General features: G+C 42.2%; 2 protein-coding genes across 29 annotated transcripts in view; one reads left to right on the top strand and one right to left on the bottom strand.

Moving 5' to 3' along the window:
* Positions 1-89: 89 nt before the first annotated feature.
* Positions 90-22067, bottom strand: GIN1 (gypsy retrotransposon integrase 1). Of its 2 annotated transcripts, XR_004691588.2 has the most exons (9): positions 21905-22067; positions 17516-17656; positions 16380-16573; positions 13953-14258; positions 13523-13708; positions 13238-13408; positions 11719-12007; positions 9390-9724; positions 90-2424 (listed from the first exon to the last, which is right to left on the bottom strand). XR_004691588.2 is itself a non-coding variant. In XM_035100231.2 (8 exons), exons 2-8 carry the CDS (start codon positions 17652-17654, stop codon positions 9441-9443), a joined length of 1569 nt encoding a protein of 522 aa, XP_034956122.1. In that variant the 5' UTR covers positions 17655-17656; positions 21905-22067; the 3' UTR covers positions 3954-9440. The 2 variants fall into 2 exon arrangements, 1 of the variants encoding a protein (XP_034956122.1); XM_035100231.2 differs by lacking the exon at positions 90-2424 and having other exon boundaries at positions 3954-9724.
* Positions 22068-22114: 47 nt separating this feature from the next.
* PPIP5K2 (diphosphoinositol pentakisphosphate kinase 2) overlaps positions 22115-24442 on the top strand; it is a 57730-nt gene continuing 55402 nt past the window's right edge. For 9 of the 27 annotated variants that reach the window (XM_035100219.2, XM_035100216.2, XM_035100210.2 and 6 more), the window contains exons 1-2: positions 22116-22336; positions 22823-22902. The gene's annotated coding sequence lies outside the window, so the exon portion shown is untranslated. Of the gene's footprint in view, positions 22337-22612; positions 22740-22822; positions 22903-23061; positions 23408-24442 lie in introns of those variants that run through there. The other 18 variants (XM_035100222.2, XM_035100214.2, XM_035100215.2 and 15 more) reach the window with 7 other exon arrangements.

Below are 24442 nucleotides of genomic sequence, written 5' to 3'. Positions count from 1 at the left end.
TGACATTTTTTTGGTTTTTTTTCTTTTTTTAAAAAAAAGCAAAACTTTAAAACCTAAAACTAAATTTGCATTACATGTATAAAAATCAAGCGTTGGTTTTTAAAGAAAAATCTGGCCTGTATATCCAAACTTCAGGGTATGTACTCAAATAAAACATTGTCAGAGCTAAGAGGAAACCTGTGTCTCAACTTGCATAGAAATAATTTTATTTTTGCACATTTCCTTCCCCAATCATAAAGTACAGTCCTGGTTATAATAGCATGAACATGCAGTTTCCACACTTGGCATTTGTAAAGTCCTTTGGAGTGTTCAAAGTGTTTTATATATAAAAAGTCAACAACCCTTATAGCAACCTTCCAAAGTAGGTCATAATTGTGCCCATTTTATAGGTGGGAGACTGAGGCTGGAGAGGAGTGCTTTGCCATGAGGCCTCCTGTCAAATTCATAGCAGATGGCACAACTTGAAGTTGCAGTGTAATCTGTGCTGAGTTCAATTAGACGTAAGTGTGCATAGCGGAGATGGGAAGCCCTTGGACTCGCCTCTCCCATCAGCCCCTGACAGCATAGCCAATCAGGGATGAGGGAAGTTGCAGCCCCAGCAGCATCTGCTGTGGTAAGATGGCAGTCTCTGTGTCTCAACTGCCGTGCTATATTAGCCGTAATATTTTATCCCTAATGAAGATTTACTACAATGCATCTGACAGAACATGACAATGATAATTCAGATACATCGGCCAAATTCCATTTGAATGAATAAAAACATGGTCTGTACCGCCTCCTCCCCCTCCCGCCTCCATCCATTTAGTAACATTAACATCTTCTGAGAAAAGGTGGCTACGTGCAGGAAACTCTACATGGTTCCTTTGAGAGGGACTGCTTTGTCGGTGAGACATTTTCTTGGAGCAAGCAAAAGCAGGCATCGGTGACGAACTTCTCTAGCTATCACATAGTATGAACATGTATAAGAAAACGGTTTTTTTAAAATATTGGCGTTCTGTTCATAATTAAATTCATTGAAACAATAATACATAACTGATAAATAATAATTATTATTATTAATTCATTCATTCCCCACCCATCTGGCTGGGTTTCCCCAGCCACTCTGGGCAGCTCCCAACAGAATAAAAATAATAAATAAAGCAATAAAACGTCAAACATTAAAAACTTCCCTAAACAGGGCTGCCTTCAGATGTCTTCTAAAAGTCAGATAGTTGTTTATTTCCTTGACATCTGATAGGAGGGCATTCCACAGGGCGGGGGCCACTACCAAGGCGGCCCTCTGCCTGGTTCCCTGCAACTTGGCTTCTTGCAATGAGGGAACCGCCAGAAGGCCCTCGGTACTGGATCTCAGTGTCCGGGCAGAACAATGCGGGTGGAGACGCTCCTTCAGGTATACTGGACCGAGGCCATTTAGGGCTTTAAAGGGCAGCACCAACACTTTGAATTGTACTCGGTAACATTTCTAGCAGACAAGCATTCAAACGCCAAATCTGTAACTTCACATCTATAACTATTCTAAATGGAACTTGTTAAATTAGCAAGTATTAAAACATGCATGTTACTAAATATCGTCGCCGCCCCCCCCCCTCCGGTAACGCGGATGCATCTGTTGAATCCTGCATTCTATTATTTTAATACATGAAGAGCTCAAGTTTGGACAGCAGTGAGAATGGAAGTGGGTACTTGTTTCCATATCCGAATCCAAGAATATGTGGTTATATAGCGCCCAGACATAGGTGTCTGTTAAAGTCTAGCATCTACATAAGAGGTAGCAAACATGGTGCTCTCCAAATATTGCTGGACGACCATTGGCCATGCTAGCTGAAGCTGATGGAGAGAACCATGTTTGCTACCCCTATCTACAGGATTCAGACTGAACGAAGCATATTTGTAGAGTGAGATGTGTAACAGAAGGGTACAGAATTAAGCAGGAACCCCCATGGACTTTTTGAGGAGCAGATCGAACCCAAGTGTGAAACCCAAGACATCTCCAAAGACCTCAGCACCAGGAAGTTACCTGAAGGTGTTCCAATTACATGGAATTGCCTAACCTAAGCAGCTGTCCTTGCCACCAAGTATCATTAGGTGGAAATTGGTTCTCAGGGAGGCATCTTGATTCAGTAGTGCTTTCCAATTAAGCAATGCACCATGGTAGTTCATCGGAATTTATAGATCAATGCAGTATATCGGAGCCATGCAGAATAGTGGCTCTACTCCATTTCCTCAGCATAGTCTACAGGTGTTCCTTCCGGCTGCCATGACTAGTCACTCTTCTGACGCTGGTTCCTGAAGCCCACGATCATGGCTGCAAAGGCCACAGGAAGCAGTAATACAGTGTTGGTGTTGTGGCATGAAAGCTTGGTGATACAAACAGGCCGTCAAGACTTCCCACATTTCCTTCTTGCTGCTCTTGGAAGGTTAGCACTGGAAAGGAGTGCAGAACGGGTGGGAAGAAAAAGGGGGAAGAAGATTTTGGAAATTAATTATGAATATTTTTGGGTAAAAGGCTAGAGAATATTGGGTAATAAAGGTAAAGAGAAGTATGATGGGTAAATGGTTAAAAAGAAGCTATAAATTGGAAGAAAGAAGGTAATCTTAGATTTGGAAACTGCAATAATTAGTGATTGATAAGGAACTGAAGAAGGGGTAATGAGGAAGTCCGAAACATTTGGATTAGAAATGGGAAAATATGATAATGTTTTATATCTTTTTATTTTTATTTTGGGTTTTTTCTTTCTATCTTTCCTTCATTCTATAAACAATGAATAAGAATTATTTAAGGATAAGTTTATGAAATGGGATATAAGATGTAATTTCATGATGTCTAGATAAGATTTGGAAATGGTAAGAGTTAATTATTAATAAGGACTGTAAGAAGGGGAAGTGAAGATGTTTGAAGAAGAGGTGATATACATTGTCTTTTTTGCATTTTGTATTTTTGTATCTCTTTTTTTTAAAAAAATCTTTTTTCTTTTTCTGTTTTTTCCCTCTATGTAAAACTCAATAAAAAGAGCCTAGAACATGGCAAATCTTTAGACCTTTTCCCTTTTTCTTTGGAAGAATAGAAGAACCATCTTAACAGCTAGTTATTTGGGGGGTGGAGGGGAAGAGAGAATAATAGGGGGGAAATAGAAAATAACTTCTCACCCACTTATACTGGTGAGTACAATACAATGCCAGCTTCTCTAGTGGTGCCCCCCTCCACCTGGTCCTCAGCCTAAATTCCCTGCACCAGAAGATTTATGCCAGGCATGGGCAAACTCGGCCCTCCAGATGTTTTGAGACTACAACTCCCATGATCCCTAGCTAACAGGACCAGTGGTCAGGGATGATGGGAATTGTAGTCTCAAAACATCTGGAGGGCCGAGTCTGCCTATGCCTGTTTTATGCCAGAGTTGGGGAACATGTGGCTCTCCAGATGTTGGACCACAGTCCCCATCTTCCCTGACCAATGGCCATGCTGATGGGAGCTGCTGTCCAACATCTGAAGGGTCTCAGGTTCTCCATCCCTGATTTAAGCCTGATAATGAGAAGGGCGTTCGGTCTATGCAGGTGCTTGCCAAGTCCTGGGGGCTGGGCTGATCCATAATGGGCTGTAATCTTCTTCTTTTTTCAAGAAATGGGAAGTAAATATGACCGAAAAGCAGGATAAAAACCGCTTAAAATAAATAGTAGAATGCATGCTGTCACAAAACCGTGCCTCTCTGTGTTGCAACTCAAAAATGTGTTATTATATCCAGCTCAGAAACTTGATTAATGCACCAAATTTAAAATGATTACAGAGGAGTGCAACTGTTCCAAACAGCATCTCATTTCTCAGTGTCAAAAGCCATTTATTTCAGCGTGCCTAACTCGCATTGGATAGAATATGTAATAAAACTGTCATTTCCGAGATGCCAAAGCTAATCTTTCCCTCACCCCCCCCCCGCCCTCCAACTCTTAAAATTTGCAATCAGGATCACATTTTGTGACAGAACCGATTTCGAGAACCATTTCCTTAATTCACAGTAAAGTTAAAGGTAAAGGTACCCCTGACCATTAGGTTCAGTCGTGACCAACTCTGGGGTTGCAGCGCTCATCTCGCGTTACTGGCCGAGGGAGCCGGCGTACAGCTTCCAGGTCATATGGCCAGCATGACAAAGCCACTTCTGGCGAACCAGAGCAGCGCACGGAAACGCCATTTACCTTCCCGCCAAAGCGGTACCTATTTATCTACTTGCACTTTGACGTGCTTTTGAACTGCCAGGAGCAGGGACCGAGCAATGGGAGCTCACCCCGTTGCGGGGATTCGAACCGCTGACCTTCTGATCGGTTTAACCCACAGCGCCACCCGCGTTACTCAGAGTAGACCCGTTGATATTAATGAAAATGACTAAATTTGGATCACTAATTTCAACAGGTCTACTCTACTGAGTAAAACTTAGTTGAATACTGCCCTAAAATTGTATTTTCTAAATACATTTTAGCCTAAACATTAGTAAGCCAACTATTATGTATATAAATGCCATATTCCAAGGAAAGTGGATATGGGATTGCAGCCTTACAGCAAAAACCAAACCCAAGAGCCACCAGATTTGAGCACGTTTGGGTGTGGCAGACCGAGGGTTATGCCAGCGTAACTCCCCCCTCTCAATTCAGCCAGGGGCACAGCAGCTCCCTCAATTAGGCTCCATTGATGGGACTTATGCTAGTGTTAAGTCCCCCAAAAGGGCATTCTGGGGCAAGGAACTACAGCTGCTCCAAACCTCTTTCAGCCCAGTTAACTTGACAACTTGGAACTTACTCTGGCAAAAAGTCAAACTAGACTTTGGAATAAGGGGAACTTGCATCAGTTTCCTAGTATACATTCATTTAATAATCAGGAACTGTCTCAGTTCACAGACAGCAAAATGTCCTTGCTGGTGACATTCTTGCTAGCTGGTCAGCGCTGCCAACTATTAGCAATCTTTTATAGATTGCTTTCAGAGAACCAGAAAGAACAACCACCAGTTCACTAATTTCCAGTAGCTGATGTGTGGACTTGTAACCTTCCAACCTATTTTATTTTATTTTATTCAAGTACTGCATTTCACATTGTTACGAAATCCGTTGCAAATCATCTTCTACGTGGTTGGTTAATACAGGCACAAATATTTTTTTTGAAATCTCTCCAAATATATAAAACTACATAAACCTAGCATTTATATTAGGGTTCATATTTTGGCCTCACATATTTTTGCAGCAAATCGCATAGTGCTTCTGAACATGAGCTTGTTTAACGATGCCCCCCTTCTGTCTTGGTTTTCTGCTGTGTCCCTTTACATCCATCACCACTGCCTGTTGGACAGCAGGGCATATCCTTTTGACAGCTACCCACTCTCCTGGTCATGCAGAATTTCATCAGAAAAAAAAAAAGATGTTAATTATCTGTGGGAATGGCGTGGATTAGAACTTACCGTATTTTCCCGTGTATAAGATGAGGTACCATATTTTTCCGTCTATAAGATGCCCCCATGTATAAGATATCTCCTATTTGGGGGGACTCTGATTTAAGAAAATGGAGGGGAGATGTATCCGTGTGTAAGATCCCCACACACACACACACACACAATTTTTGACATTATTTTAAAGGGAAAAAACCTAGTCTTATGCACGGAAAAATACGATATTTTTCTTTTAAAAATATGTTTAAAATTGGGAGTCGTCTTATACACGGATAGTGCAGAGGGGGGAGGGGCGATTGGTTGCAGCCGCGAGCAGGAGATTGCCTGCGGCTATTGGGCAGTTTGATTGGTGGCCGCAGCAAGGGTTGTTGTCAATTGGCTTCCCCTGAAGCAATTGGGCGGGCGATTGGCGGCTTTTGAGTCATTTGCGATTTTAAGCGTTATTCAGTCGGGTGAGCGACTTTCAGCAATCCCCCCCCCCAAAAAGCTCAGCAACTCTGGGCAATCCTCCCCCCAAAAAGCTCAACAACTGTACAACTCTTGACAATCTCCCTCTATTTTCTTAATTTGGAGTCCCCCCAAACAAGGGGTGTCTTATACATGGGGGCATGTTATACACGGAAAAATACGGTAATCCCTCAATATGTCCTTCCACTCAGAGCTAACAAACTCTCACGCCTATGTTCTTTCCCAAAACATAGCCATATGGTGTTTCACACTTCACTCTCCCTTCCTTGTGCTATCTTGTTGTGGGCGATTGGGGGACAGGGTTGATTTAAATGTATGCATTCAGTTTCATGAACACGCAAGCATGCTCTTTCTGTGTGCAGTCGGATTTGTTTGACCAAAGTGAGTGAGTGGCACCTAGTGGTTAAGAATAAAAGTAGCCAAGTAGGTTTAAATATGTACATATGCTCTGTATGCAGAAGATTGTGTTTCCCATTTCCCAGCACCTCCTGTGACAAGTAAAGTCTTCTGCCTGAACCAGCCAAGAAAGTATTGGTCCACATGACTCAAGGGACTGCTTCGGTATAAAGCAGCTTATCATCTTATACAGTGGACGCTCAGGTTGCAAATGTGATCCGTGCGGGAGGCACGTTTGCAACCCGCAGCGCCGCATCTGCGCATACATGGGTCACGATTCGGCGCTTCTGTGCATGCACAAAGCTCAGTGTTTCTGCGCATGCGCGAGTGCTGAAACTCAGAAGTAACCCATTCTGGTACTTCCGGGTTTGGCGCGGTGCGCAACCCAAAAATGCACAACCTGAAGCGTCTGTAACCAGAGGTATGACTGTACGGTGAATATCAAGCAAACTTGGCATGGGTCTCCTTCTGTTCTTCCCTAGTCCTTGGGTGGGGGTTTAGGGTACAGTCCTCACCTTTGGGGGGGCAGCTGAGCAACTGCTGCATCCAGAGCCCCACTGCTCATGCCAGTGGCATAGCGGTGTTTGCATTAGCTCCAGGCTGCTCCAGGAAACAGTGCCAGATCAGGCCCCTGAGCTTAACTTGCTAATAACCGGACTGGCTTAGGAACAAGTAGATCCTTGCCAGCTCACGTCAGCACATACCCCGCACACCCCATTTAAGAGGGGTTACACTGGGCATTGTCAGTGCGGGAGGGAGAAATAGAACTGGACTCTGGAGTGTCCCGGAGGAAGACACGAGAGGCAAAAGGTTCCATTGCTTTCCATTCATTCTCTCTCCATTTGGGACACTTGTGTTTTCCTCACCCTTTGTTGTCATGATCTGCTTGCTGCACCTCGACATGGTGGTGCAGAAAAGTGAAAAGGAGGGTGAGAGGGGAAATGCTGCTTATCAGCTAGTAAGCAGGTAAAAGAAGCTAGCTGGAAGAAAAGAAAAGGAGCCAGAGACAGTAAGAAGAGCAGAAGGTGTATGAGGCTACCTATGTATCTCTCCCTAAGTAATCAATTTGCTCAGTTTCCCCCCACTGTCCAGTGAATGTAGTGAAACTGTGCAAAAGAAGACAAAGAAAGAGACATGCACAGATCATTATCCCCAAATTGCAGTCAGAAGGGACTGGGAGAAAGAACCCCCGCAGTGAAGTTCATGCTGAATACTGCAGACCACGGGTCACTATCTGATTGTTTTAATACAACAACCCCAAACTGTTGCTCGAAAGTATGATACTCCTACTGCAGACTGGACTGAATCTGAGAAAGTCGTTTACCAGAACCCTGCACACTTATCCACTGTTGTTTTCCCCCTCCAACTGGGGGAGAAAGCAATTTACTGCTATGCCCCTATTGCAAACTGGAAGAGGGAGGCAGCACTGAGATCAGCTTCAATCACAATGTTATCCACTATTAATATTGGGGGTGAGAGGTGGGGCTGGTGCTTGTTTGGACTCTACGTTTCTATGACTCCTGGTCAAACATCCCCCATACGTCTCGGGTTGAAACAATGGTCGATCTGCTTGAATTATCCCTCAGTCCACCTCCAAGGTGAATCCTGAATTCAGTTGAATGCAGGTGTGTGTCCTGACTGCGTGTACTTTTAAATGTCAAGCTAAAATACACACATTTCCCCACATGAAGTGACAGCAGAGGCTTCTGTCTTTTATATTATCAGAACCAAGCAAAATGCACATATCTAGGACAGACGGCAACGTTTTGTTGCAGAGCCCCACTTATTAGAGGTTTGTGAGGTCTTGCCTTTAGTCCAACCCATCTAGTTCTGTTTGCTGAAAAAACTACAGATTGCTAGAAGTTTGTCCAGAACTCACAATATACTGTTATATCTGTTATAATCAAAGTTTACTTTAAGGTAAACTGTGCTTCAAGTAGAAACCATGTTAGCTGAAGAGAGCTTATGTTAGCTGTTCTGTCACAAGCTGCTCATCTCTCTAGAGCTGGTGAAATTACTGGTTGAGAAACAAGACTTCATTGGCTTCCTAGAATTTTTCAAGTTGCTTCTGGTGGGCTTAATTAGATCTGTCAGAATTTACATGTCAAAGCTACTGCAGAAACACTAAAGAACCCCCACTGACAGTATCAAGTGGTACAATCCAGAATAGGGAAAACTAGGCCATTATATGAATGTATGTCTTCCATTTCCTCCCCTGAAGTTATATAAAAACCCACCAGGTGGCACAAGTCAGACAGTAAATAACATTTAGCTGGTGCTAAAGCTTACAGAGGTCCTACAATAGAGAAACTGTATTTAAAGAAGATCGTGGATATTTGCATATTCCAATTAAGTTTTGACGGTGAAAACTTTCAGAAGTCACAAGGGTTTGTGTTGTACTTTAAAGTCGAATTGTTGTTTTTTTTACTTACTAGTCGCTTACCGGAAAATAAATAAATAAATAATAATAATAATAATACAGTTTAATAAAACAGTTACAGTAACCCTTAAGGGAGAGGGTTTTCTCTGTGGCAGCCCCTAAATTGTGTCACAGTCTCCACAGAGATGTGTCTGGTATATTCATTGTACAACTTTCACCATGTGCTAAATATGCACCTCTTTAACCTGGTCCATGAGAGTTAAGCATTTTGTTTCGTGTAACCTACCCTCTTCTACTGAATGTATGCTGGAACAGATTTAATTGTTTCTGTAATGGTTCTATAACTTTATATTATACTCCCTTCTCTTCCTTTCGCATGGCCAGAAAAAGAAGATTTTTAAAGGGAAGCAGTTACATACGTTATGCGTTTCAATACCCTGAAGACTGTTTGAAAGTTGACTCGTTTCCCTTAACCATAGTTAACATTTAACCAGTTTGATATGAGAAACCATGGTTGGCTGGAAAACAACTGAAAGTTTCCAGTCTCCTCCTCTATGGCTGCACCAGAGCAGGAAAGGGGACTGCACGAGCCCAAGGCTTGCTGCTATTTGGGCATATGGTGCTAAGCTATGGTTTCATACAACATACGAACAGAACATTTAGCAGTAGCTGAACCAGTGGTCAATTCTGGACAAAGGAAGCAAAGGTTGGTATTTACACACCTTTGACAAGCTCCGTACCACTTATTCCAATGGAGTCTTACTGTATTTGATTCAAGTAGCCTCTGTCTTTTTCTGAAGAGTCCAGTAAGCTGCACACCACTGTTTTGGATTCTTCGGCATTGAGTGAGTGGAGTCTGGGTCTATCAATTCTGTCTCTGCGCTACTGTTACATTCTGAGAAGACACGGTCCTTCCCCGACAGGCCATCATCAGCAACGGGAACAGGTGGACCTTTTCCGGAAAAGACATCTTTGGAGCTCTGTCCCGCGGACGTTTCGGATGAACCGACATAATCATGATCAACCATGACGGCACTCTGCCAAACGTAGCTGCTATCTGCAACAGGAAAATACGTTTTGATTCGAAGACAAGTTTCATTTAGGCTAAGGTTACCAGATGTCCCCGTTTCCTGGGGACAGTCCCCGGATTTACAAATCAGTCCACATACAAAATCCATTGAAGTTGAAAAGTGTCCCAGGATTCATTGAAAAAAAATCTGGTAACCTTTTAGGCAGACAAGGCCATTAAATGGCAATGGGGGGGGGGATGCGAGCCCATTGCATTGGGCACTTCTGAATCCAGGGACAGGAGCAGCAATACAGAGATAGCAGCATGTCACCCTCATATCTGTATCCCATTTTATGGGGCACAGTTCTTGAGACGTTCTCTTTAAGAGTTGAGAGTTGAGATAGACTACAAAAATGGATATGCAGATGCTTCTTAGAGGGCCCCAACTAATAAAGGAAGGGGCTGAAATTGGCCTCCACATTGTGGCAGACCAAAGGATTTTTGGGTTTTTTTAAAGCATTCTCTCCTTCCTCTTTTTTTTTGTCCCGGTACATTTGTAAATACAGTAGGTATATTTGGAGGTACTATAAATTTTACAGTTAAGGCATCTTGAAGTAAAAGCCTTAAATAAATTTTCTAGTGAGAAGCTTCCTTGCTAAACTGGTCAAGAAGCAGTTAACCAATCTACCCTGCATCAATTCCTCCATCACCACCACAAAAAAATAAAAACACCACACACACAACAAAAGCCCAGTCATTTTTTTGTCTTGCAATTTGGATCTTCGAACTGTGTAGCTTGCAGCTGTTGGCTCCTTTCTAAATATCATGCTTGGTGACTCAGTGTCGGTTTAAAGGAAATGAAATTGCTGAGCCCGTCACAAATAGACTGGAGATGGAAATTAAATATTTCAATTATCTTTTCTGAAATAGGACAGAAAGCCAGAATGCTGACTGACGTCATGTAGACGTTCGTTCTCTGAACAAGTAAACAGGATTATTTTGGGAAATGGATTCAGTACAGGTGCTTCAAACAACATTCAAGGGATTCAACAATTCAATATTTTCACTGGCTAGGTAAAGGAGAATGGTCTAAGTTAATGGGGGGAGAAGACAGGGAGTGCTCTTGACATCTCATTTTGCATTTGAGCAATTCATTCAATGATTACAGAAGACGGCGCACAAACATTATATTCACAAAGGTTTAATAATAAATACTGCCATCCTTCTGTAACCCACTACACACATGGATAAACTGCAGCAGAAACATGTACTTCTACAACCTTATTCTGCTTAGATTTTCAGTTCTCTTCTTAGACATATCACTATCTGGACTATATGCCCAGAACAGTTCTCGCAATTACTGTAATTAGCAGTGGTGCATTTCCAAAGCTTCCTTAAGCCTCAGCATCATGTCCATAATTATTATTGTGTGTGTATTTCAACAGGCAAAAGGCCAACATAACTCTGTATAGCTAGAGAAAATGCACCCACACAAAACAAGTTTCGCAGGGCTGGAAAGCCTTAGGCAAGTTTTACACGGCAAGAAAGCTTCCCCATAAATCTCCATATGTGTAAGAAAAAATGGGAAATATTAAAAGATCAAATTGCTTTTAATCGTGGTGGTCTTTTGAGATTCTTCACTTATTATTGCTCTAATTTGGGAAAAGAAAAAGCCAATGGCATAGTTCAACATCAACTATGGTTTAACCTTATGTGTTAACTATGGTTTAATGCATGCTAGTGCACACTAGTCAAAAGTCCCAGCTTCTCCCTTCCCCACTCTGTACAAGGAGCAGCAACCCACTATGGCTGGCTTGTCATGACGTGCAAGTCTGGGCTCAAGGTTTCCTTCCCCTAAACCTTGGCTCCTATTTGTAATTTGGAAGCGAAAACCACAAGTTGGGTTCACACATAACAGGAATAGGCTTGTGGTTTGTGGCTCCTGGCACAGAAAGGGACTTTTGATCAGTGCGCACCAGTTCATTTGCTTTACCTATGGTTTAATGCTATGTGAAAACCAGATAATTGAGTATAACTTTCACCTTGTTCCTGAGATCCTCTTATATATGGCTTAAGATGAGATATTTTGATGGGCCTTTTCAGCCTGGAGCCAGAGGCATCTCTTAATATTGCACAGCCATTATCAGTAACGTAATCTATAATACAAGGGCCAACCCATTCGGACTGGAAGCGACCATCTTTCCACCAATTCTTCTTTTGTCTGAGAACTTCATGTCCAACTTTAAGGAGAAATTGATTAACTTGCTTTGGTTTCTTCCTGACTTGGTTCATGTTCCCACTCTGCTGTTCCACAGGCATTTCCTTCATATTCTAAGTAGAAAATGAACCCATTAGTTAGAACTTTTGTTTTAAGGATGTACTTCAGAGACAGGTGTGTGTGTGTTTTTTTTCAAGTGCATCTGATCTGTGCAAGCCAGACTGAGTCTGCAAGATGTGCGGAAATCAGAAAACAAACATGGGTGGAAACGCCATCCATATGCCTGGCCTAAGTAATATTCATGTGGTTTTCTGTGTGCTCCACTGTATACACATATAAACTCATAATGCAGTTTTCTATTAGCCTCCCTTATTAGAATATAAACTTGACCTGTTGGGTAATTCGGCAAAACCTATGGTTGATTTCTGCTCACTGTATCAACTACTTGTCAGGAATCCTGAATTTAGGTATCATTGGATCTGCACATACCCTTTGCAAGGAGGCCCCAGGTGAACAGGCAATACTGAATCAAAAGATTATGGATCAAAAGGTAGTTGAAACAAAATAAAAAAAATTCCTTCCAGCAGCACCTTAGAGACCAACTAAGTTTGTCATAGATATGAGCTTTCGTGCCTATGACAAACTTAGTTGGTCTCTAAGGTGCTGCTGGAAGGATTTTTTTTTATTTTTTTTTGACTACATCAGACCAACACGGCTACCTACTTGTAACCAAAAGGTAGTTGTTATACATTTAATGACTGTACAAACGGAATTGTAGGTTTTGTGAAACTGTGGGCTATATATGTCTGAAAGGTATGTCTGATATTTATTACTTTTCTAAATGATATCTGGGTCTTGCTTTATTTCTTATATCTAATAAGTTCCTGTCTGTAATTGTCTTTCATAAGAAGGGAATTCTGTGTGATGTCAGACAGCTTCCCTCCCTAGGGAGGGAAGAGCAGGCATCCCCAAACTTTGACCCTCCAGATGTTTTGGACTAAAATTCCCATCTTCCCCGACCACTGGTCCTGTTAGCTAAGGATCATGGGAGTTGTAGGCCAAAACATGTGGAGGGCCGCAGTTTGGGGATGCCTGTCATAGAGGAATAAGCCTTAACAATCTGCACAGTTTGAAGATTTGAATGAGCTTTATTCAGACACATTTATGCATGATTTAGGGTGTATTTTTAACCTTTATTTCTAGCTCAAACAGCTGGAAATAATAGTGAAAGACATTTGTTAAATGTGCTGAATTAAAATCATTCACACATTTTCTTTCTCTGAATTACTGTATTCACTGAACATTGAATATTTTTTCCTGAGAAAGGGAGGGGGCAGATTTACCTGGCAACTTGAAATTGTCCTTTCCTGTACTGCTTTCTCTGCTTGTCTAATAGCAGCTAAGATTCTCACAAACAGGCAGTCACTCTCTCCTTCTTGAATCACACTTAATGTTGAAGGTATATAAGGATTTCGTTTAAACATTTGGAAATAGGGCGTGTTGTTGCTAGTTTCCTATTTTTAAAAAAGGAAGGAAGAAAAAGGAAATGTGGTTAAATTTAAGACTGTGCTACTAAAGAACATTCAGCCCAAATTCACACAAAAGGTACAAATGTTCTCCATACGTACTGAATCAATCAAGTTAAATGCATATGAAATAGCTTGCAAATGGTCATCCCAGTCTTTGGTGTGCTCCGTGCAGTATTTGAGAAGGAAAGATCTGATTGTCTTGACAGCTTCATTTTCATGATCAGCTTGAGGGTATGGCATTATTAATTGCTTTGTCCCAAAGTGTTCAAACAGCTCCCTGTTGATCTTTAAGAATAAGACAAATCATTTTAAACCTCCACATTGTTTTTATTTCACTTGGTAACTGAAAACTGTGATTTGAAATAGTGGAACAGTTACACTGCAAAGGTACTGAAATGTTTTAAGCTTAATTTCTCTTTGAGATACAAAATTGCAATTTGTTCAAATTTAGACATTTAACATACATGTACTGAATAATAAGCTTACCACAGCACTCTTAAATTCATTTCTCCCCTCAACTGGAAGTTACCTGATGAACAAACTCTTCTTCCTGATCTATAGTTATTTTCTGAGGTGGTCCATAACAGAACGATGTGCTGACAACTGCCTTAGCCACTTCAGCTGCTGAAAGGTCAGGCAGGGGCAAAACCACAACCCACTTAGTGAAGACATCTGTTAGGAGGATGACATACACATTGTTCCGGCTGGTGGCATGAAAAGGTCCCATTAGCTCTAGAGTAACTACAGTCCACGGGTCTTCTGCCTTAATAGAATGGAATTTAGACGCTACAGCAGCTGTATTCTTTGCTACCTGGCAATGCTCGCAATCGTACACCTGGGAGAAAAGTCATTAAAAAGTGGGGTTAATAGTCTATCGATTTGCATTAATAATGTTTTTGTAATAAGTTATTCAAGTATCTCCTATTATTCTAACAATAGGTTTAAGACGGAATAACCATGCTACATTGCCTTGGGTTGAAACACTCATAAAACATGTTTTGATACTTAAAACTACAAATACCATAACAGATCCCCATCTACTCAGATACAAAAGGAAAGCAGGCAACTCAACTTGCAATTTATTGTAGTGCATTGCTCTATTCACGCTGCCAGTTTTGTAGTCTGGGCGTGCTCCTGGATCAATCTGTTGCTAGAAGCCTAGGTGACTTCAGTGGCTACTAGCACTTTTACTTGTTTCAGCTGATTAAACAGCTATGGTAGTTTCTGAACCACTATAGCATTATCAGTGTCGAAATACACTGAGAATCTCCACATATGATCACTGCAATATGCTCTATGTGAGGCTGTCCCTGAAGCTGGTCCAGAACCTGCAGCTAGTGCAAAACTCAGCAGCTCAACTGCTCACTGGCACAAAGCATCATCATCAGATTACGCTGCTGCTGAAAGAATTTCACTGGCTGCCAATCAGCTAAGTTCAAGATTCTGGGACTGGCATCCTGATCCCTATAAAGCATGATGAGCGCCGCAACCCCAGCGTCGGACACGACTGGACCTGATGGTCAGGGGCCCCTTTACCTTTTCTAGAATATCCAAAGATCCTCTCGCCCCTTATCACTGTACTCTACTGGTTGCAGCCTCCTGCGGAGCCTTTCTCACCAGGAAGTCCATTCTGTATGTTGGAATTGTAACTTCAGAGTGGAAGCACCTACCCTTCGGAACTCACTCCCACATTCCCTATTATCTTTTTGGTGTCCACCGAAGGCCTTCCTTTTCCAAACAGCTTTCCTAAGTGGAGATTTTTAACCCAGTCTGCAAATGTTGCAGACTTGGATTTGGTTTTAAATATGTGCTTACAGTCATACCCCGGTTTAAGTACACCTCGGTTTGAGTATTTTCAGTTTAAGTACTCTGTGGACCTGTCTGGAATGGATTAATCCACTTTCCATTACTTTCAATGGGAAAGTTCGCTTCAGGTTAAGTACGGACTTCCGGAACCAATTACACTCATACTTCGGGTTAAGCACGCTTCAGGTCGAGTACTCCACGGACCCGTCTGGAACAGATTAATCCACTTTCCATTACTTTCAATGGGAAAGTTCACTTCAGGTTAAGTACGCTTCAGGTTAAGTACAGACTTCCAGAACCAATTGTGTTTATAAATTGAGGTACCACTGTACTGTTAAATCACTTTGAGAATCTTTGTGGGAAGTGATTCGTATATGAAACAAATGACAGGGTACCAACTTTCTACAATGTTTGGTGTTGCAGCCAATAGGTATTACATGAATACACATTTAACAGCATTGGCAGTATTATCTCAAAATGCAACACAAGCATCTGTTGATTAGATAACAGTCCAAGGGTGGAACTTTCTATTGCTGTTCATATTCTGCTGTCTTATGAAGATCTGGAATAAGTAAAGCCACATGAAATAAATTAAGAATACCCCAGAACCACACATTCCAACCTTTTCTTGCTAATGCAGTCACTTTTAGGATCAGGTCTTTCTCTGCATCTTGAACCACCAGTTTTAAGTAGAACAAACTGAGAAAAATCAGTTCAAACTATTATGAGTGCCATAAAGGTAAAGGACCCCTGGATGGTTAAGTCCAGTCAAAGGCAACTATGGGATTGCGGTGCTCATCTTGCTTTCAGGCCAAGGGAGCCAGCGTTTGTCCACAGTCAGTCATGTGGCCAGCATGACTAAACTGTTTCTGGTGCAACGGAACACTGTGACGAGTGCAGAGCGCATGGAAATGCCATTTACCTTCCTGCCACAGCAGTACCTATTTATCTACTTGCACTGGCGTGCTTTCAAAATGCTAGGTTGGCGGGAGCTGGGACAGATCAACGGGAGCTCACCCCGTTGCGGGGATTCAAACCGTCAGCCTTCTGATCAGCAAATCCAAGAGGCTCAGTGCCATATCATGCGAGGACTTTAAAGAATGATCAAGAGTTCATACACACACACACACAAACACAGTGTGACCCATACCCACTGTTTTACATCGCTGGTTACTGATGTCCAATAATATTGAGATTCCACCAGGGTCAGTGTCCTTGATATGCCATGATGTGCACCTGCATGGTTTTCATGGCACTTTGCTAACACTTTCCTTTTCTCTTCATCAGAAAGAATCACCAGGCGCATTTGCCGCTTGTCTTTTCCCACATAGAACAGCTTGTTATCTAAAATAAAGCATTCAAATAAATTTTGTAATTTCTTACCATTTATTGTATATTGGTTCAAATTTTATTCATAACTACTTCTTAGCACACCTGCTCAAAACAGACAGTTCTATTCTGAAAGGGAGATGTAATGTTCGGCTTGGTGGTTAATGTGGTCAGCAAGATTATTTTTCAGGGATTTTGCATGGGTAATTTTTTAAAGAAAATATCAGCTTTTGTTTGCAGAGAATACAAATGTATGGCTAACATGACAGGGAATTGTATTTCAAAATAGGCAGGCATGGGCTACCATTTATTTTATTTGCTAAATTTATATCCCCCACTTTCAACCCTATTGTGTTCCCAGGGCAGCTTAAAAGAAGAATAAAGTACTATACCATTAATAAAATAAAGACAAAATAGATGAAGCAATGGCAAATGGAAGTGCATCAAATCCAGCACCAGAAATTGAAAAGGAACACAGCAGAAATAAAAACTGTCCTTGATAACTTAAAAAGTTCAAATGGCTAAGGAAATGAAAAGGCTGTTGCTGAAGTGTCAGCAAAGCAGGCACCAAGCAAGTTTCCCTGGAGATTTCCAAGGTATTGCCAAACTGGAACACCCTCCGTTCCTCAGAAGACATGGGTGGGGAACATGCAGCCCTCCAGATTTTATTCTTGGTAACACCAGACTCGCCACCCAAAATTTCAAATTATACATGAAGAATGGCATAAACATACGTAAATATGTAATATTCCTAATTTATATAATCTTGTGTACAGTATTTAGATTTCTTAGAAGAAAATCATGTGCATTATGTTCTTTTTATGTATGATGATGCAAATCCCATTTTACATTTGATAAGCAACAACCCAGCCCAATATTGTTTGGTCTCAGCCTTCATGGATATAAAGCCACCGCACAAAGCACACTGAACTGCCAAGACCATAATATTATCATTACCTCTGAAAACAAATTTTTTAGCTGCTCTTCTTATTCCGCTCCTTTCACTTGCTAATGTTGTGGGGTGGTATCCACCCGTTTGTTTGTAGTAAGAGATCTGTTTCAGATGAAGTCCACCATTTTTGCCATTACGGACCATTGCTGTTTAAAGAGAAATAAATAGTCACTTGCCTGTTCATCTTTGGGTTGTTGTTTTTTAAGCCTCTAAGCAACTAGAAAGTGGGGGGGGGGTGAGTGAATAGTTAATTTTATTGTTCTTGGTTGGGTTCCCCACTTATCAAGGTTTCTCTACTTGCAAACCCTTCAACTTCCTGTATACAAATTAACAGGATATTAATAGAATAGATCTTACTCCAATAATTATAAAGAACCTTTGAAAATACCTTAGGGAAGGGTTCGTGACTAAAATGAAGAATACAGTGGTACCTCGGTTTATGAACACAATTGGTTCCGGAAGTCTGTTCATAAACTGAAGCGTTCATAAACTGAAGCGAACTTTCCCATTGAAAGTAATGGAAAGTGGATTAATCCGTTCCAGATGGGTCCGTGGTGTTCGTAAACCGAAGCGTTCATAAACTGAAGCAAACTTTCCCATTGAAAATAATGGAAAGTGGATTAATCCGTTCCAGATGGGTCCGCGGAGTACTTAAACTGAAGCGTTCATAAACTGAAGCATGGGTGTAATTGGTTCCGGAAGTCTGTTCATAAACTGAAGCGTTCATAAACTGAAGCAAACTTTCCCATTGAAAGTAATGGAAAATGAATTAATCCGTTCCAGATGGGTCCGCGGCGTTCGTAAACCGAAAATTCATAAACCGAGGTGTTCATAAACCGAGGTTCTACTGTATATATATATAATGCAAACTACAACTATGTTATGTGGCCTAGAATCAATATCAGTGGCTAAGAAGCAGATTTTAAATAGACTCAATTTCCTGTACCTGCCCCATTTCCGATGCTTCTTTGGGGTTTACTTGAAAGGTGATAATTGGTCAATTTTAATTCTGCTTTTCTCTTATTTTCTGTTTCACACATCCTATTTCTACAGTAATAGCACTTCACACACTATTTGAAATATACATACTACACGCATCACATTTTACATGAAACATATTAAATCTCACTTTATAATCCAGTTTGTTAATTTATGTTTTAGCTCTTAGCATAACATAGGTTTTTTTAAAAAGACAGCAATGAGGGAACAGCTGCAGCACTATTAATAAATAATGGGAGAGAACTTATATGAGCTAAAAATGAGCCTATTTCAATTGGACAGGAAAAGAAAACACTAAATTCAGCAACAGCTACCATATGAGGGCTAAGAAAAGGTTCATTAATAGATCTATAACAAGCAATTAGGTACACAATTGCTCGTGAGAACATGAAAGGCGCAGAACAAAATATGGCTGGAAGTATCAAATCACGCACGGTGGGTGGTGGGTAGGGTGGAGGGATATAGGAACACAGGAATACAAGAAAATATTTGCAACTTGAAAAAATTGTCATGTTTTGCTTTTGTTTCTGTTTGACGTTCTGCTATTAATTGGTATTATTTTGTTTAGTTTTACTTTCCTTGTTTGAACATATAATGTACAGATTATGTTGAATTTTTTATGATTATAATTTTTTATGATTTACTATTATTTATTTTTTCTTTCTTTTTTCTTTTTCTTTTTTTTCTTTTTTTCTCTTTTCTGTTCATTTTCTTCTTTCTGTTTATGCTTTTTGTGATGTTTTGATTTGTAATGTTGAAACATAAAAATAAGTTATTTAAAAAAAAACTAAATTCAGCAACAGCTGCTTTATATGGGAAAGCAACTATAATCAAAGCAAATCCATCAATAGCACTTTACATAACTGCAGCCTTCAACCTACCCTCCCAAATGGCAGACTTTTAAACTACCCTGTGCACACCGGTATACCTGTATATTCAACAGTTCAATCAGCTGAATTCAAAGGCTTATTGTTATGACTGAAACTGCAGCTTAAGGCTGCAAACCAGTATATCTAAAACTCAGGGTCAAATCAGACAGGATGGTGGATATCTGTAACTGAGTACAGTAGCCTGTCTTTTAATTGTGGGAGGAAGATAGTATCACCTTTGCTTTGGACACGCACTGCTGCAGACATCAGAAACCTACTTCACCATGTTCTGGATATAAGGTATTTTGAAATACAAATTACTAGTGTGGAAAGATTGTCTTCTCTCTGAGGTGTGGCTCTATACTGCCAGGATCAGGCTGCTATCAGTCTGGTAGAGATGTCCAAGTATGGTCAATGGTCGGAGACAATGGGAGCTCAAATTTATCAAGACACAGGTCCCCCATCCCTGGTCTAAGTAATGGAGTGTCTTTGTAAAGTAGCTGGGACAGGGAAATAGGGATGAAGATGGAACTTTTTCAGGAAAAGGATGCTTTATTGATGAAGTAAAATAAAATGAAATTTGCAAATATGGAAGGAAGAGTTAGAGAACCATGGTTAGATAAAGAGAGAGATGAAGCAGTGAACCAAGAGCAGCTGCCTGGTAATTGGGGGGGGGGAGAGAGAGAGAGAGAGAGAGAGAGAGAGAGAGAGAGAGAGAGAGAGAGAGAGAGAGAGAGAGAGAGTGGTGGAAGATGTGACATTCAGAAAGCGAAGAAATCAGAGGAATGAAAGAAAAGTTATTGAAAGCTTAAAGTTTTCAGGGTTTTTTCCAGTTTATCTAAAATCTGACACCCAAACCAGAGTTTCCAGGAGCAGATTGAGCAACAGCTACCTGCCAGATCACCTCCCACAAATGCACAAAAATACAAAGTTACAATCTTCAAGGCACAGAGAAAATGCTATGTGGCCGACAGAATTGTCACAAACAAGCTGTGAAAACGTAGGGAATTCCATTTTAGGAATTACTAGGAAAGGGGTTAAAAGAAAACCTGCCAGTTTTGTAATGCCTTTACACTAATGTAAAGTGTGCAGGAAAGGATACTGCAGTGCTGGAAAAGGTGCAAAAAGAAAGAAAGAAGAGCAGCAGAAATTATCAAGGAACTGGAATAACTTCCCTGTGAAGAAAGGTTGCATTTGGAACTTTTTAGTTTAGGGGGAAAGCTGAAAAATTATGCATGGTGTGGATATACAGATGTTTTTCTCCGTCTCTCATATTAGAACCTGGGATCAATCAATGAAGGTGAACGACATAAGATTTTTAAAAAAGTACTTCTTCATGCAACACATTGATTAAACTATTCTCTACCACAAGATGTGGTGATGACCTCCAATGTACACTGCTTTAAAAGGGGATTAGGCTTATTCTCCATGAATTGTCTTTTAATAGCTACAAGTTGTGATGGCTATGTACTATTTGTAGGCTCAGAGGCAGCACGAGACTGAATATTGGTCAGTGGTGAATAAAAGCAGGAAAATATTATTGTGCTTATGTCCTGCTTGAAGGCTTCCTATAAGCATGTTGTTGGCTGCTGTGGGAAGCAGAATACTGGATGAGGTGCACCTTTGATTCAGTAAGGTTCGTCATGTTCTCAAGTGTGCATGTAATTTCAGCTCAAGTGTGCTGTGATTTATACATAAACATACCCCAATATTTCAATTCAACTAAATTTGGCTGTCAGAGGCTTTGTAATACTGATAGACCACAGCAAAATAATATGGCGCGTTTTTTTGTTTTGTTTTTAAATAAAACACCCTAAATTGTTGGTCCATAGGGCTATCATCTGAAAGCACAAGATGCAGCCACTCAGTCGAAATTAATTAGCTGGATTGCAGACGTAATAGTAAGGGGAAGTCCCAAGAGGTGAACGGAAAGGGAGATGGATTTTTTTCTTTTTCTGATAAAAAAAAGGCAGGCAAAAAATCCTGAAGTATGATCATCTGGGGAAGGGGCACAGCAATGGGAAGAAAAGATTTCCAGCATCGAAAATATTTCCAATTCCAATCTCTGCCCCTAATTATCCTTAAAATATCTTAGTTTGTCCATCAGCACTATGGAAGAAACTATATTAGACAGTCCATTTCTCCACCCTGCTACAGCAGGGAAATCCTAAAAACTCAAAATCGACCATGGGGAAAGCAAAATATATTTTCCCATATATTTTCCAACTCCTATCTTAGTTTGCTCTGGACAGGTTGCAACACGATGCAACCGAAGTAGTATTAAAAGAAAAGAAGAAGAAACAATCCAGGCTGCTATCCTCCCAGATGAGCAGCTATCCCTTTTACCACCCGAATTACAGAGTGTCAGGGCGTTAAGGAGAAAAATACAACCACCAGCAGCAACCAGGAAATCCGGTCCACGGATAAAAGAAACTGTCAAGGCAGAAGCATTCTGGCCTCTTCCTGCTATTCCTTCGCCCGGGTCCCCTTCTCAGCGCATGCGTATAGCACCTCCCACGGCCTCACCGGTACTACCAAGCCACTGTTCGCTGGGAACCAACGCCTCCCCGTCACCACCGCTGCCGCCGCGCCTTTTTTTTTTCTCCCAGTGAAATTGTTCCCGCCCAACGGGAGAGCTAGAGCTTCTCTCCTTTTGCGGCGCAAAAGGAGGCACCGGATCAATTGGAGACTTATGTGGCGCTCACGGAAGTGACGACAGAGGAAGGGAGACAAGCGTGCGGGAATCATAGAGATAGGAAAACGGAGTACTACATCCGCCTAACTTTTTGTTCTACTGTGTACTAGGAATGTCTAGTTTATGTTGATGAGAAAGAGGTGGAAAAGCAGCGCGTTGGCATGAAAACGTAGAAGCGAGCCGTCTGCATCGAGCTGAGCGCTGGGCGGGTTCTGACGGCGATGTGGGAACTTTAACTAGAAATAAGATTCCTGCAACCTGAGGTGTGTTTTTGTATGGGGTTGTTGTTGTTGTTGTTGTTGTTGTTATTACTTTTCTAGAAATTCAGAATAGCTCCACAACGGATAGTGACGGGGGCAGGGTGAGGAGGCAAAGGAACAAGTCCACTGCAGCCTTTCAACGAGCTGCTTAGGAGCCCTGATATACAAAATGTTGGCAACAATACAGTATATACTTCGAAGGACACATTAACACTTAGCTACATTTCAGAGTTGTTATGAAGTGCCCTCTCTCAAGCACCCCTCTCCCATCAATGCTAGACCAATTCACTAGAGAACGTTGTAGGTTGTTGCAAACTCATCAGTCACATGGACAACGGAGCAACCTTACAAGGGATCAAGCCCCGTTGGAAACCCTGGGGCTAACTTCCAAGTAAATGTCTATAGGGTGAGTCACGTTCGCTTTTTAACTGCGATGTAGAGAGTAATTATAATGACCTATATAATCCACACTCCTTTCTCAATTGGCAGCGCAGTGCAAAGACCTGGCGACTCTGCTGGGCTTTCGTCCCAACCACATCCTCTTCAGCCTGCAACACGGGGATAAAAATGTGAGTTGTATTTGTCATTTGCAACATGTTGCTTTTGTTCATAAGTATTAAGGTGCGTGGTTTAAGGGGGAGGGACTCCCTCCCTTGCTTCTGCTGGGAAGGGGTGGGCGGGGAGAGAGAGTGACGGTGCTCCGCTGCCCAATCATAGCTGCGCTGAAAGCCCTGGAATCCTGGATGTATCCCGTTTGCCCCAAAGGTGAGGGGTGGGTGGGAAAGGAAAATAGTATCAAAGGATGGTACAGTAATCAAAGGAAACCCGGAAGTTCTTTCTCCAGGCAATGAATTTCTCAATCTAACCCTTTATCTCTCTACGGAGTTTACAATAGGCGTACTGTACTGTGAGGCAAAGCAGCGTAGGCGGGGAAGAGGCTTGAGGGGGTCAAGGGTGGCGGAGGGGCGTGGCCGCGGCTGCAGCGCCCCCTGCTCTTTTCTCAATGGGAAGGAAGTAAAGCAATAACAGCGGAGGAGGCGGCGGAGGCAGCAGTAGCAGCAGCGCCTGGCTCAGGTGAGGACATCGGGATGGCGTTTGGTGGGATATTCCAAACAACCCCCCCCCCCGCCGCACCGCGTCACATCGCACAGCCCCAAAACTACCGGTACTAGTCTCTGTCTCCAAGGCTGCCCCGAAGGGCACCAATGGAAAAAGGGGGCGGGCCCAGAATGGAAAGAGCGTGTTGCTGAGGGTGAACGGCACGCGGGGGCCAGTCTCTCTCTGTGGGTGGTGCGCGGGAGTGTGCGCGCGCGCCCGTTAGTTGCCCTCCCCGCCCCCTCCCTCCAGCCCAACTGCCGTTTTTCTCCTCACGCCGCCTTGAGTTGCCCACGCAGAGGCGCGAGGGGAAGGGGAAGGGGAAGGGAGCCCTGGCGTCCCCCGTACCCCCCACCCCGGTTCTGTATGTAGGGCTCCCTCAAGTAAATAAAAATAATAAATAAATAAATAAAAAGGAGCGGGAAGAAAGAGAAGGCGCTTCGTTCTCTCCTCCGGTTCTTACGCGTTGTTTACCCAAGTAGAAGAAACTCCGCCTCAGGACACCTCGACGAACCTATTTTCGCGCGGATTCACAGACACCGCCTGCCTTCTCTTGAATTCAGCCCGTGTTTAAAATAAAATAAAATGTGCGAAGCCCCCCAGAGTGGCTGGGGCAACCCAGTCAGATGGGGGCGGGGGCGGGGTACAAATAATGAAATATTTGGTCGTCGTTCTCATTAACATAGAAGCTTGTGTGGAGGTTTTATGCCGCGCATCGCACAAGTCCATGTGGCTTCTGCTTCTTAACTGGTCCTAGCAGGCGTATGGCGATGAAACTTTTCCCCTCAGCCCCGCTTGGGCTGCTATGCCAGCGCCGACGAGGCTCAAGGAGTCAAGGTCGCCAGGCTCCGCATTTCCCTCCTTCTCCTCCTCCAGTCCTTGGCGGGCGCTTCTTTCTCGCCTCTGCAGCAGCGGCAGCAGCAGCGGGGGCGTCGGCACGTGGAGGCGCAGTGCAGCTGACCTTCGCGTTCCTTTTTTCCCTAGCAAAATATGTACAGTTGGCGGACTTTTCTT

This window comes from Zootoca vivipara, chromosome 11 (assembly GCF_963506605.1).
Source record: "Zootoca vivipara chromosome 11, rZooViv1.1, whole genome shotgun sequence".
Lineage (NCBI taxonomy): Eukaryota > Metazoa > Chordata > Lepidosauria > Squamata > Lacertidae > Zootoca > Zootoca vivipara.
Note: the sequence above shows the minus strand (reverse complement) of the source record. Positions and strands in the feature narration are given on the sequence as shown.